The following is a 24,275-nucleotide window of genomic DNA, read 5'->3' on the forward strand; positions in this document are numbered from 1 at the left end:
CCCAAACTTTCAATAATCCAAATTGTTGCTTAGCACCAGGCTACATGCCTTTTTCAACATCTGTCTAACATCCAGTACAACGTCCATGTGACATCTTTATTGTAGTTTAAATGTACAGATGCTCTGAAACATGGATACATATAAAGCCTTCTGTTCTGTTCTCTCTCTCTCTCTCTCTCTCTCTATATATATATATATATACTGTATTTATATGACCAAGTACCATATTTTCACGACCATAGGGGGCACTGGATTATAGGGCGCACTGGATTATAGGGCGCAGTTTTAGTTAAGGGTGCTTTATGTATTTGACACATACAAAAGGCGCACCGGGTTTTAGTGCATGTTAAAACATACCGGATAAACATGCATGCTGGTGTGTGTAAAAAAAAGGCAGCAGGAGCAAAACTGAGTTGGTTGTGATTATTTTTTTTAATTTTTCAGTCATCAATCAGCATCCAAAAATCTATCAAAGTCCTCCTCTTCTGTACCTAAAATGAACAGCTGAGCTAAATTTCTATCAAATTTAATTGGCTCTGGGTTCCTCCTAATGTAAGACAAGACTACTCATGTGGCTGGAGAGTGTAAGCAGTTTCTGCTTGACAAAGGTATTGATGTAATGGACCGGCCTGTTCGTTCCCCAGACCTCAATCCAATTGATCTCATATGGGACATCATATCTAGGTCCAACCACCTATGCCAGGTTACACCACAGACTGCCCAGGTGTTAACAAATGCTTTGGTCCAGGGGGAGGAGATTCCACGGGAGACCATCCGCCCCCTCATCAGAAGCATCCCTACGGATTGCAGGGAAGGCCACACAGACTACTGAGCCTTATTTTGACTTGTTTCAAAGAAATTACATTAAAGTTGGATCAGTAGTGTTTTATACCACTTTAGTTTTGAGTGTGATTCCACATCCAGACCACCATAAACATTTCATTTCCATTTATTTTTGTGTAGTTGTGTTGTCAGCACATGTAACTATGTAAACAATAAAGCATTTAACAAGAATATTTCAGTCTTTCAGGTATAGGATGTGTTTTCGTAGTGTTCCCTTTATTCTTTTGAGCAGTGTCGATTTAAATAAGACCAATCTGATCGTCATTTCAGTAATTTTAGCATTCATACACTGCTAAAGAAAGTTTTACATAGTAACATTGACACATTCTTGTTCAAAGACCACACAGTTTTAAAACTTTTTGTTGTAGATTTTTTTATTCACAAGATTTTCAGTAAATTACATTAAAAATTTGCAACTCTGTCACCATGAGTCAATGTTCCCCTTAGATTATAGTTCAATTAAAAATGCCCAGGACAGGTAATTACTAAGACAACCTGTTTAAAAATCGACCTCCCTGCACACCCTATTATATCAGGAAAAAAAATCCAGCATCATGTTTTTGATAAATTACAATGAAAATAACTTCAACGTAGTGACCCCTTTCTAAGAGAACTTACAAAAATAAAGAAGCAATGACAACCTGGAGTTATTTAAAGAGTTCTCAATTAAAAAAATATATTTTCTTTTTTAAATTGTTTTCCATATTTTATATAACTGAATAGATGTTTTGTGGCTAAAAGGACTTTTAAACATATACTTTTTAATGTAAATGACTCATTGTTGTTTCACTTTTTTCCATTTTATAGTTTACACAAATCAAATAACTGATGATTATGAAAAAAAATCCACCTCCAAATCAGTATCATCTTTCTTTTATATGCCCATTTTTACCTGATAGAATGATCTTTTAATGTCACAATAATACCATAAACTCACATTTCTGATTTAATACATTTAATCCCCCTATTTTATAATGATATAAAAAATAAATGAAAACATCCACACTAAGGTACCAGAATCATCAGCAGTAGTAGGAAGATGATGGTGACAGAGGGCATCATGGCAGGAGAGTGGCAAAAGATGCTGCAGTAGAAGAAATGAAAAATGTCATGTATTTGTTTATTGCATCTATCTATCTACCTGTTGGACTACATGTTTTGGCTTCATATTGTACATATCTGTAAAAGAGAACCTTAGTTTGCCTTAGCATTTAGGTAATGTGAAGTGGAAAGATAATAACAAAATACTTAATTATTGTTATAATGCAACACTGTGGCTAACTTGTAATCTATTTATAACTGTTACAAGTCCTACTGGTTTTTAAAGCATTTTATAAAATCAGTTCAATTCAAGCATGCTTTCTTAATCCACAAAATTGGCCTTTTTACTGTGGTAAGCATAGATGTGCAGCACTTATCACTGTGTGCTATACTTTTAAGGGTGTGCTTTAGGTTTTCCATACTGGATATAAATGTTTTCAGCTCTATGATATTTTCCAGGACTTTGAAGTATAAGTTTAAACTAGAGAAAAATAAGAGAATATTGGTTACCTGTCATCATCTTTATCAGTAGGTTTTGGTGGAGTTGAGGGATATTTAGTAGTGTTGTGTACAAATGGTCCATTGGTGGCTGGAGGTGTAGTCATGGGAAATGGTTTTTTTTGTGTTGTCCTGCAAAATTTACAGCATCATTAAATGACAGAAACAAAATTGTATTAGTTGTAAAAATGTTGAAAAAATATACACAAATGAGTTTTTAACATTAAAAGTTGGCACAATTATAAAATGATATTTTATTTAAACAAAGTCCCAAGATTCAGATCAATTCAAGCAAGCTTTCTTAATCTCCAAAGGGGTGTTTAAAGTTGTGGTCACATTTTTAATTCTTTAGACAATGTTTTTTACAGGGCAGCGCACAGTATATATGTAGCATTCAATGCCTTGACAAATATGAAGATGCCTTTGGCTAAAAACACTGATGAGGAGTAAATTTTTAGGGCATACTTGAGATTTTCCATAATGGCACTAAAAACTACATTAAAACATTAAAACTACAGCAAATAAGAGAAAATGGTAGGTTACCTGTTATCAACTTTATCAGTAGGTTTTTGTGAAGTTGAGGGATATTTAGTTGTGTTGTGTACAAATGGTCCATTGGTGGCTGGAGGTGTAGTCATGGGGAATTGGGTTCTTGGTGTTGTCCTGCAGAATTTACAGTATTGTTAGATAAGAAAAACTAAATGTTAATATAAAAATATTTTACAATTATATCAAATGAGTTTCTAACATCCATAGTTGGCACAATAATGAAACTACACTGTATTTAACTAGATGTTCAGAGATTCAGTTCAATACAAGCATCCTTGCTTGATCTAAAAAGAGGGTTATTTGGAGCTGTGGTCACATTTTTAGTTCATTAGACAATGTTTTTTACAGCTTTGGGCAGCATATATCAGTAATACCTAATGCATTGGTCAATAAGAAGGTGCTTTTTTCTTCAAATAATGATAATGAGTAATCATATTTTTGAAGGGCATACTTGAGATTTTCCATAATGGCACTATATTATCTTCTGCCCCTTGATATTTTCATGACTTTGAAGTATAAATTAAAACTGGAGCAAACAAGATAAAATCGTAGGTTACCTGTTATCAACTTTATCAGTAGGTTTTTGTGAAGTTGAGGGATATTTAGTTGTGTTGTGTACAAATGGTCCATTCGTGGCTGGAGGTGTAGTCATGGGAAATGGGGTTCTTGATGTTGTCCTGCAGAATTTACAGTATTGTTAGATAAGAAAAACTAAATGTTAATATAAAATTATTTTACAATTATATCAAATGAGTTTCTAACATCCATAGTTGGCACAAAAATGAAACTACACTGTATTTAACCAGATGTTCAGAGATTCAGTTCAATACAAGCATCCTTGCTTGATCTAAAAAGGGTTTTTTTGGAGCTGTGGTCACATTTTTAGTTCATTAGACAATGTTTTTTCCAGCTTTGGCAGAATATATCAGTAATACCTAATGCCTTGGTCAATAAGAAGGTGATTTTTTCTTCAAATAATGATAATGAGTAATCATATTTTTGAAGGGCATACTTGAGATTTTCCATAATGGCACTATATTATCTTCTGTCCCTTGATATTTTCATGACTTTGAAGTATAAATTAAAACTGGAGCAAACAAAATAAAATCGTAGGTTACCTGTTATCAACTTTATCAGTAGGTTTTTGTGAAGTTGAGGGATATTTAGTTGTGTTGTGTACAAATGGTCCATTCGTGGCTGGAGGTGTAGTCATGGGAAATGGGGTTCTTGGTGTTGTCCTGCAGAATTAACAGTATTGTTAGATAAGAAAAACTAAAATATTATAGTCAAAAGTGTTTAACATAAAAAAGTTGGCACAATAATAAAACTACACTGCATTTAATAACATATCCCACCATGAACATGGGCGTCCATCGTCATTTGTGGGATAAGTGGCAAAGTTTATTGGTCTCACTTGAGGACATTGAAGAGAACTTCCATTAACTAGTGGATTGAGATCTATGAAAAGATGAAAAAAGAACAAATGCAAGAATTTAAAAAAGGATATATACCATGTTTGGACAATAAGCGCGTGTTTGAATCATCGTATTTGTCTTGAGCTAAACTAAAAGGGCTTGAACTTGATCCTTGTTTTTACTTCCATGTACTGTTAATTACACATCAACGTAGAGATTCAAGATCACTTTTCTTTTTAAATGTAGAAAAATAACATAAGGTGTCAAAAGTATAATCATATAATTGCTGAAATCTTCTTTAGTTAGATTTTTGGAGGATATTAAAAACATATATATTTTGTTTTTGTTTTTTAAATCCGGATTTAACGTTTTATTTGGTCGACAGCACTTAAAAGTATATGCTGTGTCTGAAAGCTGGATCATCACACATGTACCAACTTTCTGTGACTCAAATAAAAAGATTTTAAATTTTACAGTGAAAGATTTATATAAGTCAACTTGATAAAATTGTTGACCTGCCTTGAAAGTTGAAGGTGAAAATTGCACTTCCTCCTTTGAGAAGCTCTCTTTCTTGGGTCTCTTCCAAATATGCAAAGGATGTGAAACCAACAAGGGGTCCACCATAGACTATTTGATTTTTTTCATCCACAAACTGTTGAATTCCAGTCTGACGAGGATTGTTCCACCAAGAGGTTCCTGCTAATGATAAATAATTCAGAAATAAAATAAAAGATTAATTTGTAGTTAACATTTTTCGATGTTCTAGTGGCCTCACCACTTGAGGTGAAACTCCTCTGATTTGTCATCTGCTGCTGAATGCTGGGGGTCTGATCCAGCATTTGAAAAGTCATTTGTCGTCCTAAGCAAGGCCACTCCAGTTGATTATCATAATCACCAGACAAGAGTTGCACACTCAGTTTAAAATATGTCTTATAAAATATAACAGCAAAGCGGTAAGCATAACCCTCACTGGAGTACTGCCTTGAACTGTATATTTGAGATCCTGAGGCACTGGTGTTCAGCACTCTCTGAAAGTCATCAATCTGCAGGCTTAAATATGGACACTCAGTCTCATACAGATTGATGTCATCAACTGAGAAGCCTCCTGTAGAGCGTCCTGCTCCTTTCCGAACTTCAAACACCACCTGGAAATTCTTAGATGCATTCAAGGAAACATGATGAAGCCTCCAGTGAGATGTTTGAGAACCTAAAGGGAAAAAAGTAGGAACATTTTGGTTTTCCCTTAAAATGTATGTACAGAGAAGTGAACTGTTACAAAAGCAACAAATCATATAAACATTTCAGATGTTGCTTTACCAGTGATCTGCCCCATGAGGCGTCGGGTTCCTGTTAGGTCCTGTTCATTTTTAAACTCTCTGATCCAGATGTTGAGAGTATCAGACTCATTTCCACTATGATAATAGTAGAACTGCAGACACTGGATGTGACAGTCTCTTTGGGGAGTCATCCTCTGAGTTTCCAGTTGTGCTGTGTCTCCTTCCTGGCCTGTTGCTGTGCTTACATGCATAAAGTACCCTACTTCTCCACCTAAAAATAGCATACATGACTGTTATATATGCCACATTAATCAATTACACTGAAATATTAATGGAAAACATTTGTCCCTCATCAGTGGTAAGCTGTTGTTAGAAGTTTTGGTTTCCTCTGCACTTTTTACACAATGAGAAAATGTTATTTTTGTTTTACGTAATAGAATTTTGAGTAATTAATTCACTCTTTCTTTAAATGAAAACCTGTCTTGTTTTTTATATAGTTTATTTTATTTTAGTTCAGTTTATTTCATTTTTAGACTGAAAAATGCTTAAATCAGAATACAAATGTTTTGGCATAAGATATTACACTGTACAGAAAAAAAGGGCAAAAAGGCAAATTAATTAATTAAACTGTATTATAAAGTCTTGAAATCTTACTGTAGTCTTTGCTTCCACTGGGCAGAGTGGTGTGATCAGAATTTGGACCTCCAGAAACTTGTGTTACCATCTCCCAGCTGATGTTACTCTGAGAACAACGATCCATTCTACACATGGTCCCATTAGAAAAGCCACAGTACCAGTTCAAGGAAATGGTTGAATCTGTTTTGATAGAGAATGAAATGGTTTTAAAATGAGTTTTATTATTTACAATACATACTAGAATATATTAACTTTAAGGATGCATGGTGAAAAACAATTTTTTTCTGAAGTATTGTAGTCTCTTTGATCATGAGTGTCATGAGTTTATTTAACCATATTCCCTTTAAGTTTATTTACAAAACTCCCCTAATGTTCTCATTACCATACTGTTTATTAAGTTTGTATCTTCTTTTAAATCACTTTACAGACATTTGTATGGAGTCTATATACTGTTCATAATTAAATAAATAAATATTTAATTCAATAAATAAATATGACCTCATGCAAATACACAACCAACCAATAAATCTCTCATAAATATATATAAAAAGATCATGACATTGTGAAAAAGCTGCACATAGATTTTAAATTAGCCATTATATTATTCAAAATATTTCATTTTGCTTTAAAAACCTGTTCATTATTTTAAACAGCATTTTAAAATATTCATTTTTAATCATGTTGAATATTATTATAATTCTACGTCTTTTTTCAGAACCTCGCATTTCAAAATCAATACTTACCAAAGTAGCTTTGTTTTTATTTCATGTAGCTGTTTTTCACAATGACTGATTTATTTCATGAAGACTTTTTTCAGGAGAATGTCTCTGTCTGTCAATCAGTGAAAGTGGGTGGGATCTAAACGCTCATTTGCTGATCCATGGCAATTGACTCATATTCCTCGATACCCGCCTAGCAGTGTGCCAGTCAGAGAGATGACAGATGCTAATGCATGCTTTTATCTTAAGTAAAATTGATTATTGTAACGCCCTGCTTGCTGGTCTTCCAAAAACAAACATTAGGAACCTTCAGCTTCTCCAGAACTCTGCTGCACGAGTTTTTACAAAGACCAGGAGGCGGGCTCACATCACCCCAATTTTAAAATCCCTGCATTGGCTCCCCATATGCTTCAGGATTGATTTTAAGATACTTTTAACCGTTTTTAAATGTCTTAACGATCTTGCGCTTTCTTATCTATCAGATCTTTTAGTAAGATATGAACCCTCGCGGACCCTGAGATCCTCTGGCACTGGTCTGTTAACCATTCCAACTGTAAAAACTAACTCTGCCAGAAGACCTGAGAGTCGCAGACAGCATTAATGATTTTAAGAAAAGGGTCAAGACCCATCTTTTTAACCTGGCTTTTAGCTAATGCTTTACTGCTTTTATTTATTTATTCATTTATTTATTTATATGTACTTTTTATTTTTTGTTTTATTTATTTATCTATCCATTTTATCTTGTTTTATGAACTTGAACCTGATTTTTAACGTGTTATTTTAATTAACCTTATTTTAATGTTTTGTTGTTTTTATCAAAATGTGTACTTTTTTATTCTCATTTTTATTTCCGGTGCTTCCTCAGCTGGAGCCTCTCCCTCTGGGTCGGCTGCTGTTTAGCCACTGCGGCTCTAGATGGGGACCTGCATCACCGCTTAGCTGTGGTGGAGCGGTCCCCGCCTGTGATGCTGCATTTGGCGGTCTATGCGGCTGTTCACGGGGGGGGAGGTTCCAATTATCAGCGTTTCCAGCATCCTGTTTTTGTGCTCAGCCTATTTCTCATTGTCGTTTGCCATCAGTTAGGGGGTGGGAGGTTTGAAAGGAGTGGGGGGCTAGGCACGGGAAGGGGGCCCTATTTATTTATTAATTTTTATTTAATTTATTTTTAAATCGTCAATGCTTGTTTTTATATTTTGTTGTGTTTTAATGTAAAGCACTTTGTGTTATATTTTTATATGAAAAGTGCTTTATAAATGAAGTTTGATTTGATTTGATATTTCAGCGATTTCCGCGCGGCTTTGCTGACATTTGATACAAACTATCTGTCTGCAGCAAAATATGCAATCATGGACGACTCTGTTTTTGTAGTTTGAGGGTTTGTGTGGACCAAAGGAGCTCCGGTCGTCCACGTCTCAAAGACCCCCGTGAAATACTCCTGACTCACACGCCATTCACTCAACTCTCCTTTGCTCTGCAGCTAACAGCTCTGCTGTCTGAGCTCACAGACCCAGTCTGACGTCATCGTGCCTTACCATGTGCCAGCTCGCAGGAGGAAGCGAGCTGGCGGACCGACAGAGTCAGACCAGGCAGCAGCGGATAGCGGGACAAGCCTGCTCGGGCCTCCTGAACCTTATGATATTTTTCTATTTTCATGGAGACAATGATTATAAATCAGGTCCTCTAGTTTTATTTTTTCCTCTCGGGGAAAATGTTGAACCTTTCCTGCGATGACGTTTCTCTTTCTAGTTGTAAAACGCAGCTGAGATCCGGGCTTTGATGGGGATGACTTCCCCGTTTAGAAGCCTCAGAGCGGGTTATTAAAAGATTCAGTCTCTGTCCTTTGGAGGAAACCTTTTTTTATTATTACTTTTCCGGCGAACTGAAAAACAGACGCTTCACTTGCGCTCACACACACACTTTTGCGCTGGGCGCTCTGATTTACACGAAATTTAAGACGTAGTTTTCACTGCAGGACCTGAAGCAGAGACTCTCTTGGATGATCTCATGAACTCAAACATGGAAACATGGTTACCATGTAGAACTATTCAAACTAAATTAACCTGATCTCTTAACATTCTCCGTGTGCATTTTGCATCCATGCATTTTAAGTGAGATAAACACAGCCACAGCTCCAAGTGGCTATCAGGCTAAAAACATCACCTGGTAGCTCCTCCCACACGCGGCATGGTGTGTTCATGGAACTCCAGTTCATAGAAGTTTTGTGGAACTCCAACAGCCACCCAGCTTACTTAGACCACTACTAGATGTTCATGAGAAAACAAAAACCGCCGAACCGACCACAAAATCACCCGAATTGTGCACACTCGCCCAAAGCCACTTTTATCTGCAAATTTAGAACCAAAACTGCCCAACACTGTGGTAACACTGTGGATGTGTTGAGGTGCATACTTCCCCTAGTGTTGAGGAGTGGGCTTTGCACCGTCACGTTTGCTGAAGCATCTTCGATCGATGTAGTTAGGGTGCTGCTGCTCATGTCTGAGTAAAGGAGTAGCCAATCACAAAAGTGTCTCCGCCTTGTCTAGTTTGATTGACAGAAAAAGACAGTCGCCTGAAGAAGCTCTTCATGAAATAAATACGCCATTGTGAAAAACAGCAACATGAAATAAAAACAAAGCTACTTTGGAAAATATTGATTTTCAAATCCGAGGTTCTGAAAAAAGACGTAGGATTATAATAATATTCCACATGAATACAATTAATATTTTAAAATGCTGTTTTGAAATATTGAACAGGTTTTTAAAGCAAAATGAAATATATTGAAAAATATAATGGTTAATTTAAAATCTGTGTGCAACTTTTTCACAATTTCATGATCTTTTTATATATTTATGAGATATTTATTGGTTGATTGTGTATTTGCAAGAGGTCATATTTATTTATTGAATTAAATATTTATTTATTTAATTATAAACAGTATAGGACTCCATACATTTGTGATAGCTGTTTCTTAACTGTCTAGCTTTTTGTGTCAGTTGTTTTTACTGTTTCGTTTAATTAAACCTTAAACCTTAATTGACGCGCATGTTACTACCTCTAAGACGATAAACAACACTGTGATAACTACAACAGTCACTTCTGTGAAAGTGAGGATGCATTACCTTGACCTTGACCATGTTAACGTAACGATCCACTCCAATGAAACTTGTGTGTTTGGTGTTTTTAACATGTTCTAGTGGCATATTATTCCAATAAGGAAAAGATAAATAAAGAAATTGAGCTTAAAATTGAATATCTGCATATTTCTTTGTTCAAATTGTTGTGAAACAGGAGCAGACGTAAAATGGCTGTTAGAAAAAGCTTTTTGGTGATGCTGAACCTACTACAGCAGGCCAAAAGCTCCCTGCACCAGCCAGTTCAGTCGTCTTGTGGTTGAGTGACCACCCTTTGACTGGAAGGTTGTGAGTTCAATTCCAGGCTGACTCCTTGCTTGACACTTAGGATTAAGGAGTTTGATTGAGGAGCTAAATGACCAAACGGTTCTCAAGCGTTGCGGTGTCTGCAGCTCGCTGCTCCCCAAGGGGATGGAACAAATTTCACACACTAGATGCTTGACAGCTAATGGGACTCTAACTTTAACATTCCAATGTATTTATTTGTAGATGACTAGATCCATGTGTGTCTTTAGTTTTCCTTGTTCAAGCTGGCATATGGCTTGGTAGCTCCAATATTGATCATCATTTTTGTTGCACCGCTATATGAGGGAGCTAGCCGGAAGGGGTGAACCTTACTTTGTGGCAACAGTCCTGCCAACAGCTCAGAGGCAAATTTCCAGTTAACCACTGCCACTCTGCAGAAACTATGTGCTAGAAAGCTACTTTGTGTGTGTGTGTGGGGGGGGGGGCTAAAAACAGCATATAATAATTAAAATACCATTGGGAACACTTGTACAATAGACCAAAAGATGATTGGAGTGAGACTTTAAACCTTTGAGCTTCAATCGTGAGATTATGTTATCAAAAATGTGTAGATTGACATTTTTTAAGTACTTACTGCAATTGTAGAGACGGTTTAGCTCCAGAACATCATAATAACTCATCTCCAGCCTTTGACCAATTACATTTTGGAATTTGGGGTCTATGGTGATGATGGTAGAGCCATTTCCATTGGTGAAAGCATCTTTGCTGTAGTGCATCACTGACCGATAGTCATACGGTGTTCCATGGGTGGTACTAATATCGCTGCCAGCCTTTTCAAAATTGGACTCTTTACCTATATGAAACACACCAAATTCATGAATCAATTTTAAAATATGTGACAAAAATTAATGTAATGAATGCAGTTTTTTCAATAATTGATCTACAGTCTATTATTACAGAAAGGTGAACACAGAAATCATAATCAAAAGTATAGTTCATGGATTACTATGGGAACAAAATATATGTTTTGACATTTTAGAAAATTCAACAATTGTTCAGTTGTGTTTTTTTTATATACTATCTGTAATTATAATGTCATTTATGTAATATAAGTTCATAAGAGAATGGTATGAAGATGTCATATTGAAAACATTTGTTTCAATACATTTAAGCTCAGTTTATCATTTATGAATTCATATTCTTATGACATAATAAAATGCAAAGATCTTAGTTTAATTACAGTGTTATATGTTATTAAATTATTTCTCAAACCTTTAAGGATGTTGTTCCATACAATGGTCACAAAATCATCTCTGTCATATCTGGACTGTTCATGGAAGAAGCCGAGAGCGTGAAGAAACTCATGTTCAACAATAGCTTTAGAATCGCAGCCTGAACCAATGGATAAGACCTGCCCATTTGCAACTTGTCTCCCAATATAGGAATAACAACTGAAACAACACAAGAAAAAAAAAACATCTTACACTCATCATTGTTAGTTCCACAATTCACAACGTTTGTTTCTATAGTTTGCCTTGCCTGTGCTTCTCAATTATTTTTTGCAAGGACCCTCCTTGGAAAAAGAAAATGTTTCCCCCCCTCCCACACACACACACACACACACTGGCGCTGTGACAATATATTAAATGTTTAAACTGGAAACATCTATTTGACCAACTGAACCATTTGATGCTGAGAAAAATAATTAAATCAATAAAAATATTAAATTTAAATTGATCTGAAACATTAACACAGCAGCACCAATATTTTTAACGTTGTTAGTTTGAAGAAATATGTAAAAAAATTGTTCTGATTTTTCTTCTAAATGATCGATTGTTTATTTATGAGCTCATAAAGTGCAGCTGTTTTACTGCATTACCTGCTGTCTTTCTGTTACTGACACCAACTAAACAACAGGCAGACAAAGAATACATTGATGGGAAATAAAGACGTCATCAAAATGACTACAATAGTTCTTAAAGAATGACATTATTAGCATGAGCTGAGGAATCTAAAGACACGTGATGATCCTTGTGTTGCGCAATCTAGCGCTCCGCGTGCGCTGTCCCACCTCGAAACCGAACCCACTACCTCTCCCCTTTCATTGTCTCACACACAGCCGTGTGTGACAGGAGACAGGAGCAGCTGCAGGGACGGCAGTTCACAGGTTTCAGGCTGTTACAAACTCTGTCATAACAGATCATAGCAAAACCAATAGTGGCGCAAATTTTTTCCAAGCACTGAGCCACTGTCACCACCACCCCCGTTAAATTTGCACCCCGGGCAATTGCCTGTATTGCCTGTGCTTAAAACCGCCCCACTGTTTGAGAAGCACTGTTTAAGCCAAAATTCCTTTAAGTTCTGTTTTATTTGATTAACTATATATTTGATTGTTCCTTTCTCTTTTCTTTTAAAGCAAGAGCTAGATTTGTTCTTCTGTGTTGTAACTTTAACAAAGCATCAGTAAAACATTTAAATCCCACTTCTTGTACACATGTCTGAGTCATAATAAAGGGTTACTCAAAAGTATTCCCTAAGGTGCAACATAAAACATTTTACAATCCACTTTAAGCTGCTGAAGACGTTACCCTGCAGGCTATCTCAAGAGACATCACAAAGTTTCTGTCTCTAAAGTACAACAGTCTGCATTCTTCAAGATTAGAAGTTGCATCACAAAAGTTAGTTTAAATTAGATTCTATTTGAGTCAGCCTTATTATTGTAACAGTACATTATGGTTGTCGTGTAAAATTAGTAGCCAGTAGCCATTGTATCTAAGCATGTAACAAGACCCTTTTAATTATGTGAAATCAATGACACATTTAACTTATGTGCTCACATGCTTTAAGAAGGACATTTTCTGTGGTGCAAACATTACAAAAAGTAAGAAAATGTGTGCAAATTCACTTTGAAGAACGTGTTATAAATGGTACCAGTAGGATAACGAACAAGACTAAAGCTAAGGCACATGTTTAGGCATCTCTGCCTGAAGGAAAGTGACACTTACCCGTCTAACTTTTGTATAGAGATGTAATACTCCTCAGCATCTCGTGGTTTGAAGTCGATACAGGTCTTTAACCTGAACTGGTCAAAAGCTTTCAGGATGACTCCTTTGGCATTCAAGTCTGGAATTGTTTATAAGAAGTTTTATGGAAACAAAAGGCTTTTTAAATTCAGTTAATAGTTTCACTTTAAACCCTTTTGTAAACAGCTGTTACACGCTCTGCTCAGTCAAAAAAAAAGTCTTTGGAGGTTCTTCCTCAAAACTGAACATTACATTTTGAAAACAGGTTGCTGCATGGACCTCTGCAACTTTCTGTAATGTATTTAAAAAACATAAACTATCTGATTAATATTAAATTAATGTTAGATGACTTTGTACACTGTGCCTCCCTGAATCAACTAACAATCCTAAAGATCCCAACTTAAACCGTGTTCCAAACTGATTTTATGTTTTTGTTCAAAAATCTTTACCAAGGCTTTGGTCCAGGACATATGGGACTGGAGATGTCCAACGAGTTTGATCATTTTCAAAAAGGGTACTTCTTTGAAATGGAAGCTGAGATTTAAAAAAAGAAAAAAGAAAAAAATGAATTAGAACTGTTCAAAATATATCAATAGTATGAGATGTTAATATAGCTTGCAGCCAAGAGTAATAAATTACCTCAAGGATGTCATCGTGTAGTGAATCTACAGAAAAAGCATAATAGTATGAGTTTGCATCAGTGTAACTAACAAGTAAGCAGAAGAGTTTTGTCAGTAAAAAAAAATTCATTCTTACCATTGTTTGCTTTTGTTTCATCTGTCAGATCAATAATTTCTGCAAGACAAAAGAAAGAATATGTTGTTTATTGACTGCAAATTTTGCTGAAGTATTTCAATCCATTTCTGAAAATTGATGGAACTCACCCACTTCAGTTAGCTCAGTCTGACAAAATAATAGTAAGAAAAAAGTTGACCAAACATTAAACTTTTGCTGCAAGTCATTATTTTTGTTCCAAATGCACTTGAAAAAAATATTTTTTTTTCTGGATTATTACTCTTTAAATGCAGATGAGTTAAAAATTTTCAATCAATATTTTGCAACACTATAAATGACTACCTGTAATCTTTTTTTAAGTTGATCTGTACTCACACTGAATGCTGGTGAAATCACCAAATTCACCACCACAAAAAGGAAAACTTTCAACTCCATGCTGAGTTTTTCTATGAATGGAAATCAGACGTTAGAAGAGGTATCTTGCAAATAGAAACCGGTTTAGGTGTATCTGCCTGCCATATACTTACAGCACCTTCACCACTTTGTCCGCCTGGTCCTGAAACTGATGAGGTTCTGAAATGAGATGCAGTGTTACAGGAAGCCTTAAGCAAAAAGGTGACAAATTTTCACATTCCAAAGATTATATGATGAGAATGGGAAGGACAAAATGTTTTGCTATTCATAGTAAAGCAAACACCCCAGAGTAAGAACAACCTGTTCCCCCAGGTTCTTTTACTTCCTGCAGTGACATATTTAAAAAATAAAGTATAAAAAAATGATTCCAATAAAATACATTATATTTAATAAATAATTTAAAAGAGCACTAAAAAAACACCAAAAAGTGTTATAGTAATGCAGAGTTTTTAAATCTGTTAAGTGGGTAGGGTAAATTGTTGCAAACTAAACTGTGTTTAATTAAAATTTATATTTTACATCAAAATACTCTGATATGCTATTTAACATTGTTTTGAAAAAATGGATTCATTATAGTTCACATATTTAAAGCACATCTTCAAACACATGCAACACCTAAAAACACTAAAAACTCGTCAGTTATTACTGATTAAACCAGTAATTATTGCTATACATAACCATTCAAGTAAAGAAAATCAATAGAGTATTGATTGTAATTAAAACATTTCACTAATCATTATTGCACATTACACAATGTAATACTCATTGGTTGTATTAAAAGAGCTTTGATTTTTTTCACCAAAATCTATTTCACTCATGAATTTGGAATTATTTAAACACCAGTTGATCCTTAACTCCTCTTATCTTCCAATCGTTTCTTAATACATTTTTTGAATATTTGGATATTTGAACATTGTTTGAGATCATTACTTAACCCTTGTGCTATCTTGGATGACCCCACCCTTACATTGACGTGTTCTCCCTACCATGAAAAAGGTGGATAAAGGTGGAAAGATTTCATGTAATCCATGGACACCAGTGAAGATCACAAATCATTGAAGAAAAAAGGTTCAGCGCACTGTCTAGTGGGTCTAAATGACCCAACTCCCAACGTTAAAGTGTCTAGGATACCACAAGGGTTAACCCGTTCCAAAGTTTAGTGCCAAACACTGACACACAGAAACCTTTCTTTGTTGTTCTTATCAATTTGATCTTGAAGTTCCTACTTCCTCTCAGTTTGTAGCCTCCTTCATTTTCTGAGAACTGTTTTTGGATATTGAATGGTAAATATTTCCCACTAGCTCTGTATAGAAGTTGCACGGTGTAAAAGTCAACAAGGTTATACAGGTTTTGTGATTTCCTCCACAGCATCAATGATGGCCAATGATGTTGATCTGTTTTTTAGGATTGGGGAAGGAGAGAAACAGGTCTACTTTGTAAATTGGTGATTGTCTCCGCTCTTATTGATAGGAATCAATTTTGCCATTTTCATTTGGTTTGGGAATATGCCAGTTTGAAATAAGTATGTTAGAGGTTAAGAGATACTATTAATTACTTTTTTCGCTCTGTTATATCTATATCCTCACAATGTTTTGAGGATTTGCTCCAGAATTTATGTACAATTGATATCAGCTTATTTTTGTTCACATGAAAGAGAAGGATTGAGTGTGGGATCCTTTGGATGGGTTTGATTGTATTTTGGAATTTCTGCTGCCAACTCTGGACCCACATTTACAAAATGTTTATTCGGGCTCTTTGCTGCTTCATTGATGTTAAAGCTTTTACCCTCCTCATCTGTAAAGTAATCTGGGTATGTTTGCTTTGTGTAAAGACCGGAAAAAGACGATGTAAAGATCGGTTTAGACTACGTAGTGATGGTCCATCGCATTCAATTCAATTCAATTTTATTTTATATAGCCAATATTTACAACAATAGTCATCTCAATGGGCCGGTGATTGTTTAATAAACATTAATCATAAAGAACATAAAGTCATAAAATACAATAGCAGATTGCCAAACTAAACTAAACAGACTAAACTAAACTGGTCATCCCTGCCCTTAGACCCTCCTTCGTGGTAAGGAAAAAACGAATTCCGGAAAAAAAGAAGAAACCTCAGGGGTGCCCACGTGAAGGAGGGATCCTCCCCCTTAGAGGGAATTAGCTTATCTAGCTCTACAACTGTTGGAATAGTCCAGCAGATGAGCACAGATGAGCCAGAGGTGAGGTCCCAATTAAAGTACAGGAGCACTGAATCTGGAATCACCCCTACTCCCTCAGAGAAATAAATCATCAAATATAATCATATATAATATAATATAATCATCAAGCATAGAGGAGAGGAGAAGTACATGAGAGTAGAGGACAGAACCCCAGTGCACCATAATCACATCAATCATATCCACAATTGCAGGGTCTAATTCATAATTAGGTTGGCAAGTTTCACTTGTGACAGTCCACAATAATTGCAACAAACTTCTGAGTGGCGTTTATACTTTCCAGGATATGCAACTGTCTCCAGCATTTATTTTTAACATGGACGACATCTTGCTCATACACTTGCTGCGTTGCAAATGTGCAAGTACACGACCAGGCAGAGGATGAAGCGGTATATTTGTCCATCAAACAGAAGCCAGAAATACAATGTTGAATATAAGAAATAAATAAATAATACAGAGGTGAATGTATTAAATAAATAATACAGAGGGGATGTCCATTCTCTTGTGCAAGTAATGACTTATAATGCCTGTATAAGGCCTTTTATTCTGAGTAATAGCAAAACTAGTAATAGTTTTGAATGTGACTTTTCTTTCTTTTTAATAAGAAATTCCCCCTGTTAACTTAAGTTAACACAGGAAATTCTGTTTGTAAGAAAAAGAAAAGGATGATTCAAAATAGAAATGTTGAATGTAAAACTAAATGTATTTTGATTTTTTTTTAGAGTTGTGCATTTTACAACTGTACATCAGAGGCACTCACACATGCACTTTACAAACCCTTAAACGTATGGTTCCAGTTGCTCTAAGCCACAAAACCTGTTAAAATTCCTGTCCTGGTCTGTTTATGACTTGGTACTTTTTTTTACATTCTCAAACAAGGCTGCAGAGACAGAGGCGTTGTCATGTAACCCAGAGAGTAGTGTTTTCTTTCCTACATGCATAGAGAACAAGTTAATATTAGCTTTAAACAAAAATTGATTTTATTCATAGAACAATTTTCCTGCTACATCTCAAAATGCTTTACATAAATATTACACTAAAATTAATTAAAAAAAACTAATAATAAAGTAGTAGTAAAATTAGTCGTCATAATACACCCCCCCCTCCAACAAAAACGAAAAACCCACATATACAGATTCTATAGAAACAACATTCCATAAAGACCAATTAAAACATGAGGAAGTGTGAAAACTACTGAAAAGCTAAACTAAAAAGTTGGGTCTTAAGTATTTCCTAAAACACAGAGTGAGCACTGACGTCATCGACCCGCCTCCCCCCTGGAACTGCTGACTGGAAATGAATTGCGCAACAGTTTTTGCGCTGTGACTGTAAAAGAAAAATGTCATCCCCTCTTTGCATTTTCACTTTAATTACGTCAAAGAATGTGTGGCGTTGAAGTAGAAAAGAAAAAAGCATTTATGAGGATTGATTTTTACTTATATTTTTGAGTCAGTTGATACAGTTACATTACGAAAATGAAAAGCATTTCTTTTAATCCATTTCAATTGTCAAATTAGATATTGCTTATTAAGTTTTACTACAGATTTACTAAAGAACATTTTGAAAATAAAATTTTAAATACCATTTTCATTATCATTTTAATTGACACAAAGAGGGGAGTTGAAGAAGAAAAACAAAAAGCCTTTGGCAGATGATTTTTCATTTTATTTTTGTGTCAACAAACGCAGCTTTTGAGTCAACAAACGCAGCACCAAAGTTACACCTACTTAATTGAATTAATTTGAATGAAAAGGAAAATAATTGTCTGAAACTACGTGTTATTGTTAAGGTGACCTAACAAAAAATGATTTATCTTAACTGAAGCAAATAATTACGTTAGATAAAAGTAAAAAAGTTTATCTTTCCAACATCCATATGTGGTCTTCACTAATCACCCTCTCATGGTGGAAAAAGTATTATCTGAGCTTCTTCATCCACTAAATACTCTTCAAATGGACACGCCATGCTGCTTCACCTCTCTGTAAACAAGCTAAGCTTCAACTAAACCTGCTCCGGACCAGGTTATGTTCAGAGCATGAGTTGCCATGGCAACTTGACCTACCCTGAAACATACCTCCAATTCTGGAACCGAAAACTGAGGTTATCAACTTCCTTAGCCTCAAACTTATCGTGGGAGCTAGCATAACCTGCTTTCTGGAATACCCTCCAGGTCCTAGACTTCAGGAGCTCCTCACCACCATATTTATTTATTTATTTATTTAATATGAATGTCGTTTTTGATGTCCTTTTTTGATGTTATTTCTGAATGTCATTGTTGCTGCCACAGATAAATTAATTTCCCCATTGTGAGATTAATAAATTCATCTAATCTAATCTAACCTAATCTAATCTAATCTAAAAGGAAAATGCAAAACTGTTTTATACCGGTAGTGAACAGCTGAATTGTAATTAGCTGAGTTTTGTTTTTATGACATATTTTTAATGTTTTATCTTTATAATAGAATATACGTATCAAGCTTGTCTGATTCCTTTCCTGTGTCACTCAATTCATTCACAGTCAAGTAGGCATATTTTTATGGAAGTTGGAAGATGGTTTGTTTGCAACGTGATAAGAACAACAATAAAAGATTCCCAGTTTTCTGAACACTATTGTGATCGATAGTTCAAGATAAGACCTCATGCAATGATATACACATGCCTGCCATGCATGGTCTTTGTAATCTTTCTTTTAAGATCAGTTTTGGAAAGGTTTCAGCAATGACTCTCTTCTGTCGTCTCTCATTTACAGAGGTTTTCCTAAAATTCCTGAACACACAAAAATTGCCTCTAAACAAGAGCAGCTTCCATAACTAAGGTTACTGTGAGTTGTTTTAATGCTAAAACTTTAATTCATTTATTTATTTATAATGGTAAAAAAGTTAACATTAAAAAAATGTATCCTATCCCCTAAATGCCTCAACATTAACACTTGTAAATAAAAATATGAAAGAAAATAAAGTAACAAGAATTTCTAGACAGTCCACAACATCTCCCTGTACTTTTGAATTCCTTCTAAAGTGCGTAGGGCAGTTTTTGTTTTGATGGTGGAAGAGTAACATTATTTAACTTTGTGACTCCTACGTCTAGGGTTTCACTTCAGCATTTTTGTTTGCAATATACTTTTTTAAATGATTTTTTTTTAATTCAGAAAACTATATGCATTTCTTAAATACATTGGTGTCGATTTGGTGCATTTCTATATTTTGCAACACTGAATCATTTCATTACAATTGATTGTGAGTGGGACCATTTGTTTTTCTCTAAATGTTTAATTACACATAATAAGTTTCTTCAGCCGTTTTTTCATTTGTAGATTTCTTTAAGAGAGAGTTGCTAAACAACAACACAACAACATCATTCACGTTAATGAATGAAACGTGAGATGAATCAACTGCTTTTTGAATACGTTCTGAAGGGCACCATATTATTTTTGGCAAAAAATGATAATTTGTGCAAAAACTAACACTTTGAATTTACATTTAGACCATAAAGTAAAAAATGTTACAAGTTATTACAGATTCATTGACGTGAAAAATGAATACAAATACTGGTTCCAGGGAAAGATTTTAGTTTCAAATTGAAATATGATGACAGTTATAAGAACCAGGAAATGTGGTGTATTGTTCACACACATTCTTTCCCTTCAAACAATGACGTTTTGCAACATTCAAGTAATGTTTGTGCTTCCGTGTCGCATGCCAAACTGTGAGGATCTAAATGAACTTTTAATTTTTTTCAGCATGTTTTTCATTTTAATGACCTTAGCTAACAGACAGAATTCACATATGGTTACTCTGTGTTGATAAAATCACATATCACCTATAATATTTTTATATTTTATATGTTTTCAATGTTATATTTTTAGTTGTGGCCGAAATGATCAGTTTTTTGCCCCATGTCATTAGACTGCACACAGGCAACAAAAAAACCTGTTTGTTTAGTTTGACTTTGCGAAGGGTTAGAGACTAACTATATGACTAAATAACTGTCTGTCTGTCTGTCTGTCTGTCTGTCTGTCTGTCTGTCTGTCTGTCTGTCTGTCTGACAGTCATTATTTTAATATTGTCCACATTAATGGCAGAAGGTCTTGATGTAAAATTCAAAGGGGATCTGTACAGGAGTTATTTTGTGTGTGTGTCAGATGCCTTTTTAGGAGAGTGGGGCTCCATTTATGCAACTGAATTCCAGAAACTTAAATGTTCGAATATACTGAGACGGAGATGTCAATGCTCACATTCAAACATATTGTAACCAAAACATTATACAGAAGTGAGATTCTTCTTTAGTCTGGGGACAAAAAATAGATTTACCTCCCTTTGAACACTAGAGGCCAGAACAGTCTCTTGTATGAATACCGCCAGTCCTCAAGCATCAAATTTTAGAACTAATCTGAATTCCTGACGTCTCCTAGAGATAAAACATTCCTAAGGCCATGTCAGGATAAATCATAGGAGACAATTGTTAATGCAAGGTGTCATTTAGTAGATTATGATATAATCATGTGATATGTCAACATGCTTTCATACTGTTAGAAAGTAGGAGCTGAAGCATTAAAAGATGCATACAGCCGTATTAACATTATGTTCTTAAACTTTAACTCAAACTTTAGTTATTTGTATATCGCCTTTTATACCAATTGACAACAAAGCACTAATGTTCTTGGTGCATGTGACTAAAGAATAGCGGTCCTTAGATGGTTAATGAAAATCCTGCCAAAATATACACAAGATGTTCTCCGTAAAATTAGTCATTTACTATAATATTAGCTAACCTTGTAGGGTTTTAACCCTTGTGCTATCTTAGATGACCCCACCCTTACATTGATGTGTAATTCCTGCCATGACAAAGGTGGATGAAGGTGGAAAGATTTCATGTAATCCTTGGACACCAGTGAGGTTCACAAATCATTGAAGAAAAAAGGTTCAGCGCACTGTCTAGTGGGTCTAGATGACCCAACTCCCAATGTCAAAGTGCCTAGGATAGCACAAGGGTTACATGCACATTGACAAAGAAAGGTTTGTTGAATTCTTTTTAAAATATTAATTTCAAAAACAAGTAGCCTCTTCCATCAGACAGAAACAGCGGTTAAACCTCTTCTAATAACTCAATTTTATTTTGCTTGTGTTGTGTTCTTGATTTTTTTCTTTTGTTGTTGATTGTACTTTTTTTGTTTGTTTATTTATTGAACTGCTAAGTTTGTGTTTTTTATTTGAAATGGCTAATTCTGTTTTTTTTAACCTAGTTTTTAATTGTCCTCCTTACAATTACAAGAAAAATGTGATTATACATGTTCATTTTTAAAGCAAAGACACAACAGGTGACACAATTTCTCAGTAAACAAATGTTTTCATTTCTTTCCTTCCCATTCTCACGTTTGTTTGTTTTTTTATTATTTTGTCTCTATTTTTTTGCGTAACAGATTTGCATTATGACAAGGAAAATACAAAATAATTTTCTGGCTTGGGATTGGCTAAATTTCCAGGAAATCCTTTTAATAAAGATCTAAATAAAATAGAGATTTATTAAAACTATTTAAATATCCAATTTTTATTATGACACATTACCCAAGTTTTGTTTACCTTTTTTCATAACAAAAGAGAAGAAACAACAAAGCCTGAGGGCGCTGACAAATGGCAGCTATCTTATTATCTTTGCTGGCAGCCGTCTGCCTGGAAAATGAACTCCAACAACCCCTGGTTGATGTCTTCTCTAAACAACAAAACAAATGTAAATCCCTTTGGCTCTGCTGTATAAAGAAAGATCTATCTTGTTAAAAGAAAAGCTTTTGTGTCAGACAGCTTCTCCATCCCGTCCGAATAAGCCGTGAGAGTGGAAGACGTCAGTCTCTAAAGGCTGAATGCAGCCATGGGGATAAACGTATTGCCCATCCCCTTCATGCCCTTTGACTGTAAATTACAGTGAATTGCACTTTTTGATGGCCACACAAGTGGTAATTGGTTGGTAGCAGGCTGGAGCATGAAAGTAGTTGATTAAATTTACATTAGAAAAGCCACACAAGTGGATGTTTTTAGGTTGGACTTTAGACTTGGTTTTGTTGGCCCGTCCTTATTTTTGCTGTTTACAATTATGAAGGAAGCAACATTTTAAAGGTAAACATGTTACAAAAGCCTATATACACATTATTTATCTTCTTTTTTTCCTGGATTACTTGAGCAGTATTTCAAGTTACCAACAAAAAAGTCACAAATAGCAACAGAGCTAAAAAAAACACACTACAAAAAAAAAATGAAAGTTTAGGAAGCTATTGAGGGCTGAATAAAATGCATTGTTTAAAGTCCCACAACCATCATCTTGTGTTCCCAGTGGTCTCTTAATTGTGATAATGCTGTTTTTAGACCAAATTAAAGTGTTTTGTTTTCTAGGACATAGTTTCTGCAGAGCGGCAGTAGTTCATCAGAAACCTCCCTCTGAGTTTTGGGCAGGACCGTTGGCATGTAGTTAGCCTGTGTTCACTTCCCATCATCCCTTTGTTTACACGCTCTCCCACTAACTTACATCCACTCACACCCCCGACCTAGCGCTAGAGGTGCAATGAAAATGGAGAGCAATATCACAACTATCTTGCCGAACAATTTAGAGCTGGATGTCAGCTCAGACGAGGACAACAAAGACAAAGATGGATCCATTTTTCTACGAATGAATGCATTAAAATGAAGAGGAGCAGGGAGCTTGTGACCTACTGACTGAAAATTTACCGAACAGATACAAGCTTTTTCAAACAGTGTTTTTCGTCTTTTCCCGATCCACAACAATTTGAATAAAGAAATACCCTGAAAAGTCTTAATTTTCCTTATATGTCCTCCATCATAAAAAATAGGTTCAATAAAATATTAAAAAACTTCAAAACACAGAATTTTCATTGGAGGCGGGTCTTTGATGTCTTAGCATTAACACCTCAAAAAGAAAAACGTTTTTTGAGTGTGCACACGATGGACTCTAACCCTCCATGCTGGAAGCTGGCACTGTGAGTGAGAGGCAGGCTACAGAGATAAGGCTGAAGTGAAGGATTACTCAACTGTTTCGGGGTGGGGCTGAACCACCATTAAACAACCATGTTTTAATGGAAAACAAACCGTGATATGGTATTACTATAAGTATAGGAATCATAAATGTTTCACTCACACCAGCCTTTTTTTTAGCACAATAGCAGCTGTCCTGCCAGATTTAAGCAGATTTCTTCCTGCTTCTAACGTGCAGAGTCATGGCATGTGTTGACAAGCACCAGAATCAGAAAAACTGTCTTGGAGCCTGAAACTCAGAAGCAAGCTGCGAAAACAACCAGAACAAGTTAAGACATGGGAGGCTAAGTCAAAACAGTATTTAGTGGGACAAACAGCACATTTTCCTTTTTCTCACAGTAGTGTAGCATCCTTTTAAGTCAATGAAAAGTGCCAATCGAATAGAATGTTGTGAAAAGTTATGAAAACTAATCTGAAAAAAAAGAGCTATAAAGACAGGTCAATAGTTTTTTATATTTATCGCTTTATTTCAAATAAGTTATACAAATTA

At 35.2% G+C, this 24,275-nt stretch overlaps 2 protein-coding genes across 4 annotated transcripts in view; one reads left to right on the forward strand and one right to left on the reverse strand.

The window, feature by feature from the left end:
- Positions 1–24,275, forward strand: part of LOC101163604 (apolipoprotein C-II) — a 302,043-nt gene that overhangs the window by 252,447 nt on the left and 25,321 nt on the right. The window lies entirely within an intron of this gene.
- On the reverse strand, positions 1,200–14,748 carry LOC101167821 (meprin A subunit beta-like). Of its 2 annotated transcripts, none has more exons than XM_011485598.2 (19): positions 14,641–14,748; positions 14,489–14,559; positions 14,263–14,281; positions 14,135–14,173; positions 14,018–14,043; positions 13,828–13,912; positions 13,361–13,478; positions 11,628–11,806; positions 10,990–11,208; positions 6,278–6,439; positions 5,664–5,894; positions 5,122–5,553; positions 4,866–5,042; positions 4,287–4,389; positions 4,050–4,169; positions 3,489–3,608; positions 2,926–3,045; positions 2,395–2,514; positions 1,200–1,927 (listed from the first exon to the last, which is right to left on the reverse strand). In XM_011485598.2, exons 2-19 carry the CDS (start codon positions 14,546–14,548, stop codon positions 1,849–1,851), a joined length of 2,409 nt encoding a protein of 802 aa, XP_011483900.1. In that variant the 5' UTR covers positions 14,549–14,559; positions 14,641–14,748; the 3' UTR covers positions 1,200–1,848. The 2 variants fall into 2 exon arrangements, with proteins under 2 accessions (XP_011483900.1, XP_011483898.1); XM_011485596.2 differs by having other exon boundaries at positions 4,866–5,045.

The sequence above is a fragment of the Oryzias latipes genome, chromosome 16 (assembly GCF_053564925.1).
Source record: "Oryzias latipes strain Hd-rR chromosome 16, Olatipes_Hd-rR_3.1".
In the NCBI taxonomy this organism is placed as follows: Eukaryota; Metazoa; Chordata; class Actinopteri; order Beloniformes; family Adrianichthyidae; genus Oryzias; species Oryzias latipes.

What these genes read in the sequence shown, in the direction of transcription:
- LOC101167821 (XM_011485596.2), bottom strand. Translation starts at nt 14,548, where the DNA reads ATGGAGTTGAAAGTTTTCCTTTTTGTGGTGGTGAATTTGGTGATTTCA. An exon ending in ATGGAACAACATCCTTAAAG is followed by an intron (nt 11,209 to 11,627) that starts GTTTGAGAAATA and finishes TGTTTCATATAG; the next exon opens with GTAAAGAGTCCAATTTTGAA. An exon ending in AAACCGTCTCTACAATTGCA is followed by an intron (nt 6,440 to 10,989) that starts GTAAGTACTTAA and finishes CTATCAAAACAG; the next exon opens with ATTCAACCATTTCCTTGAAC.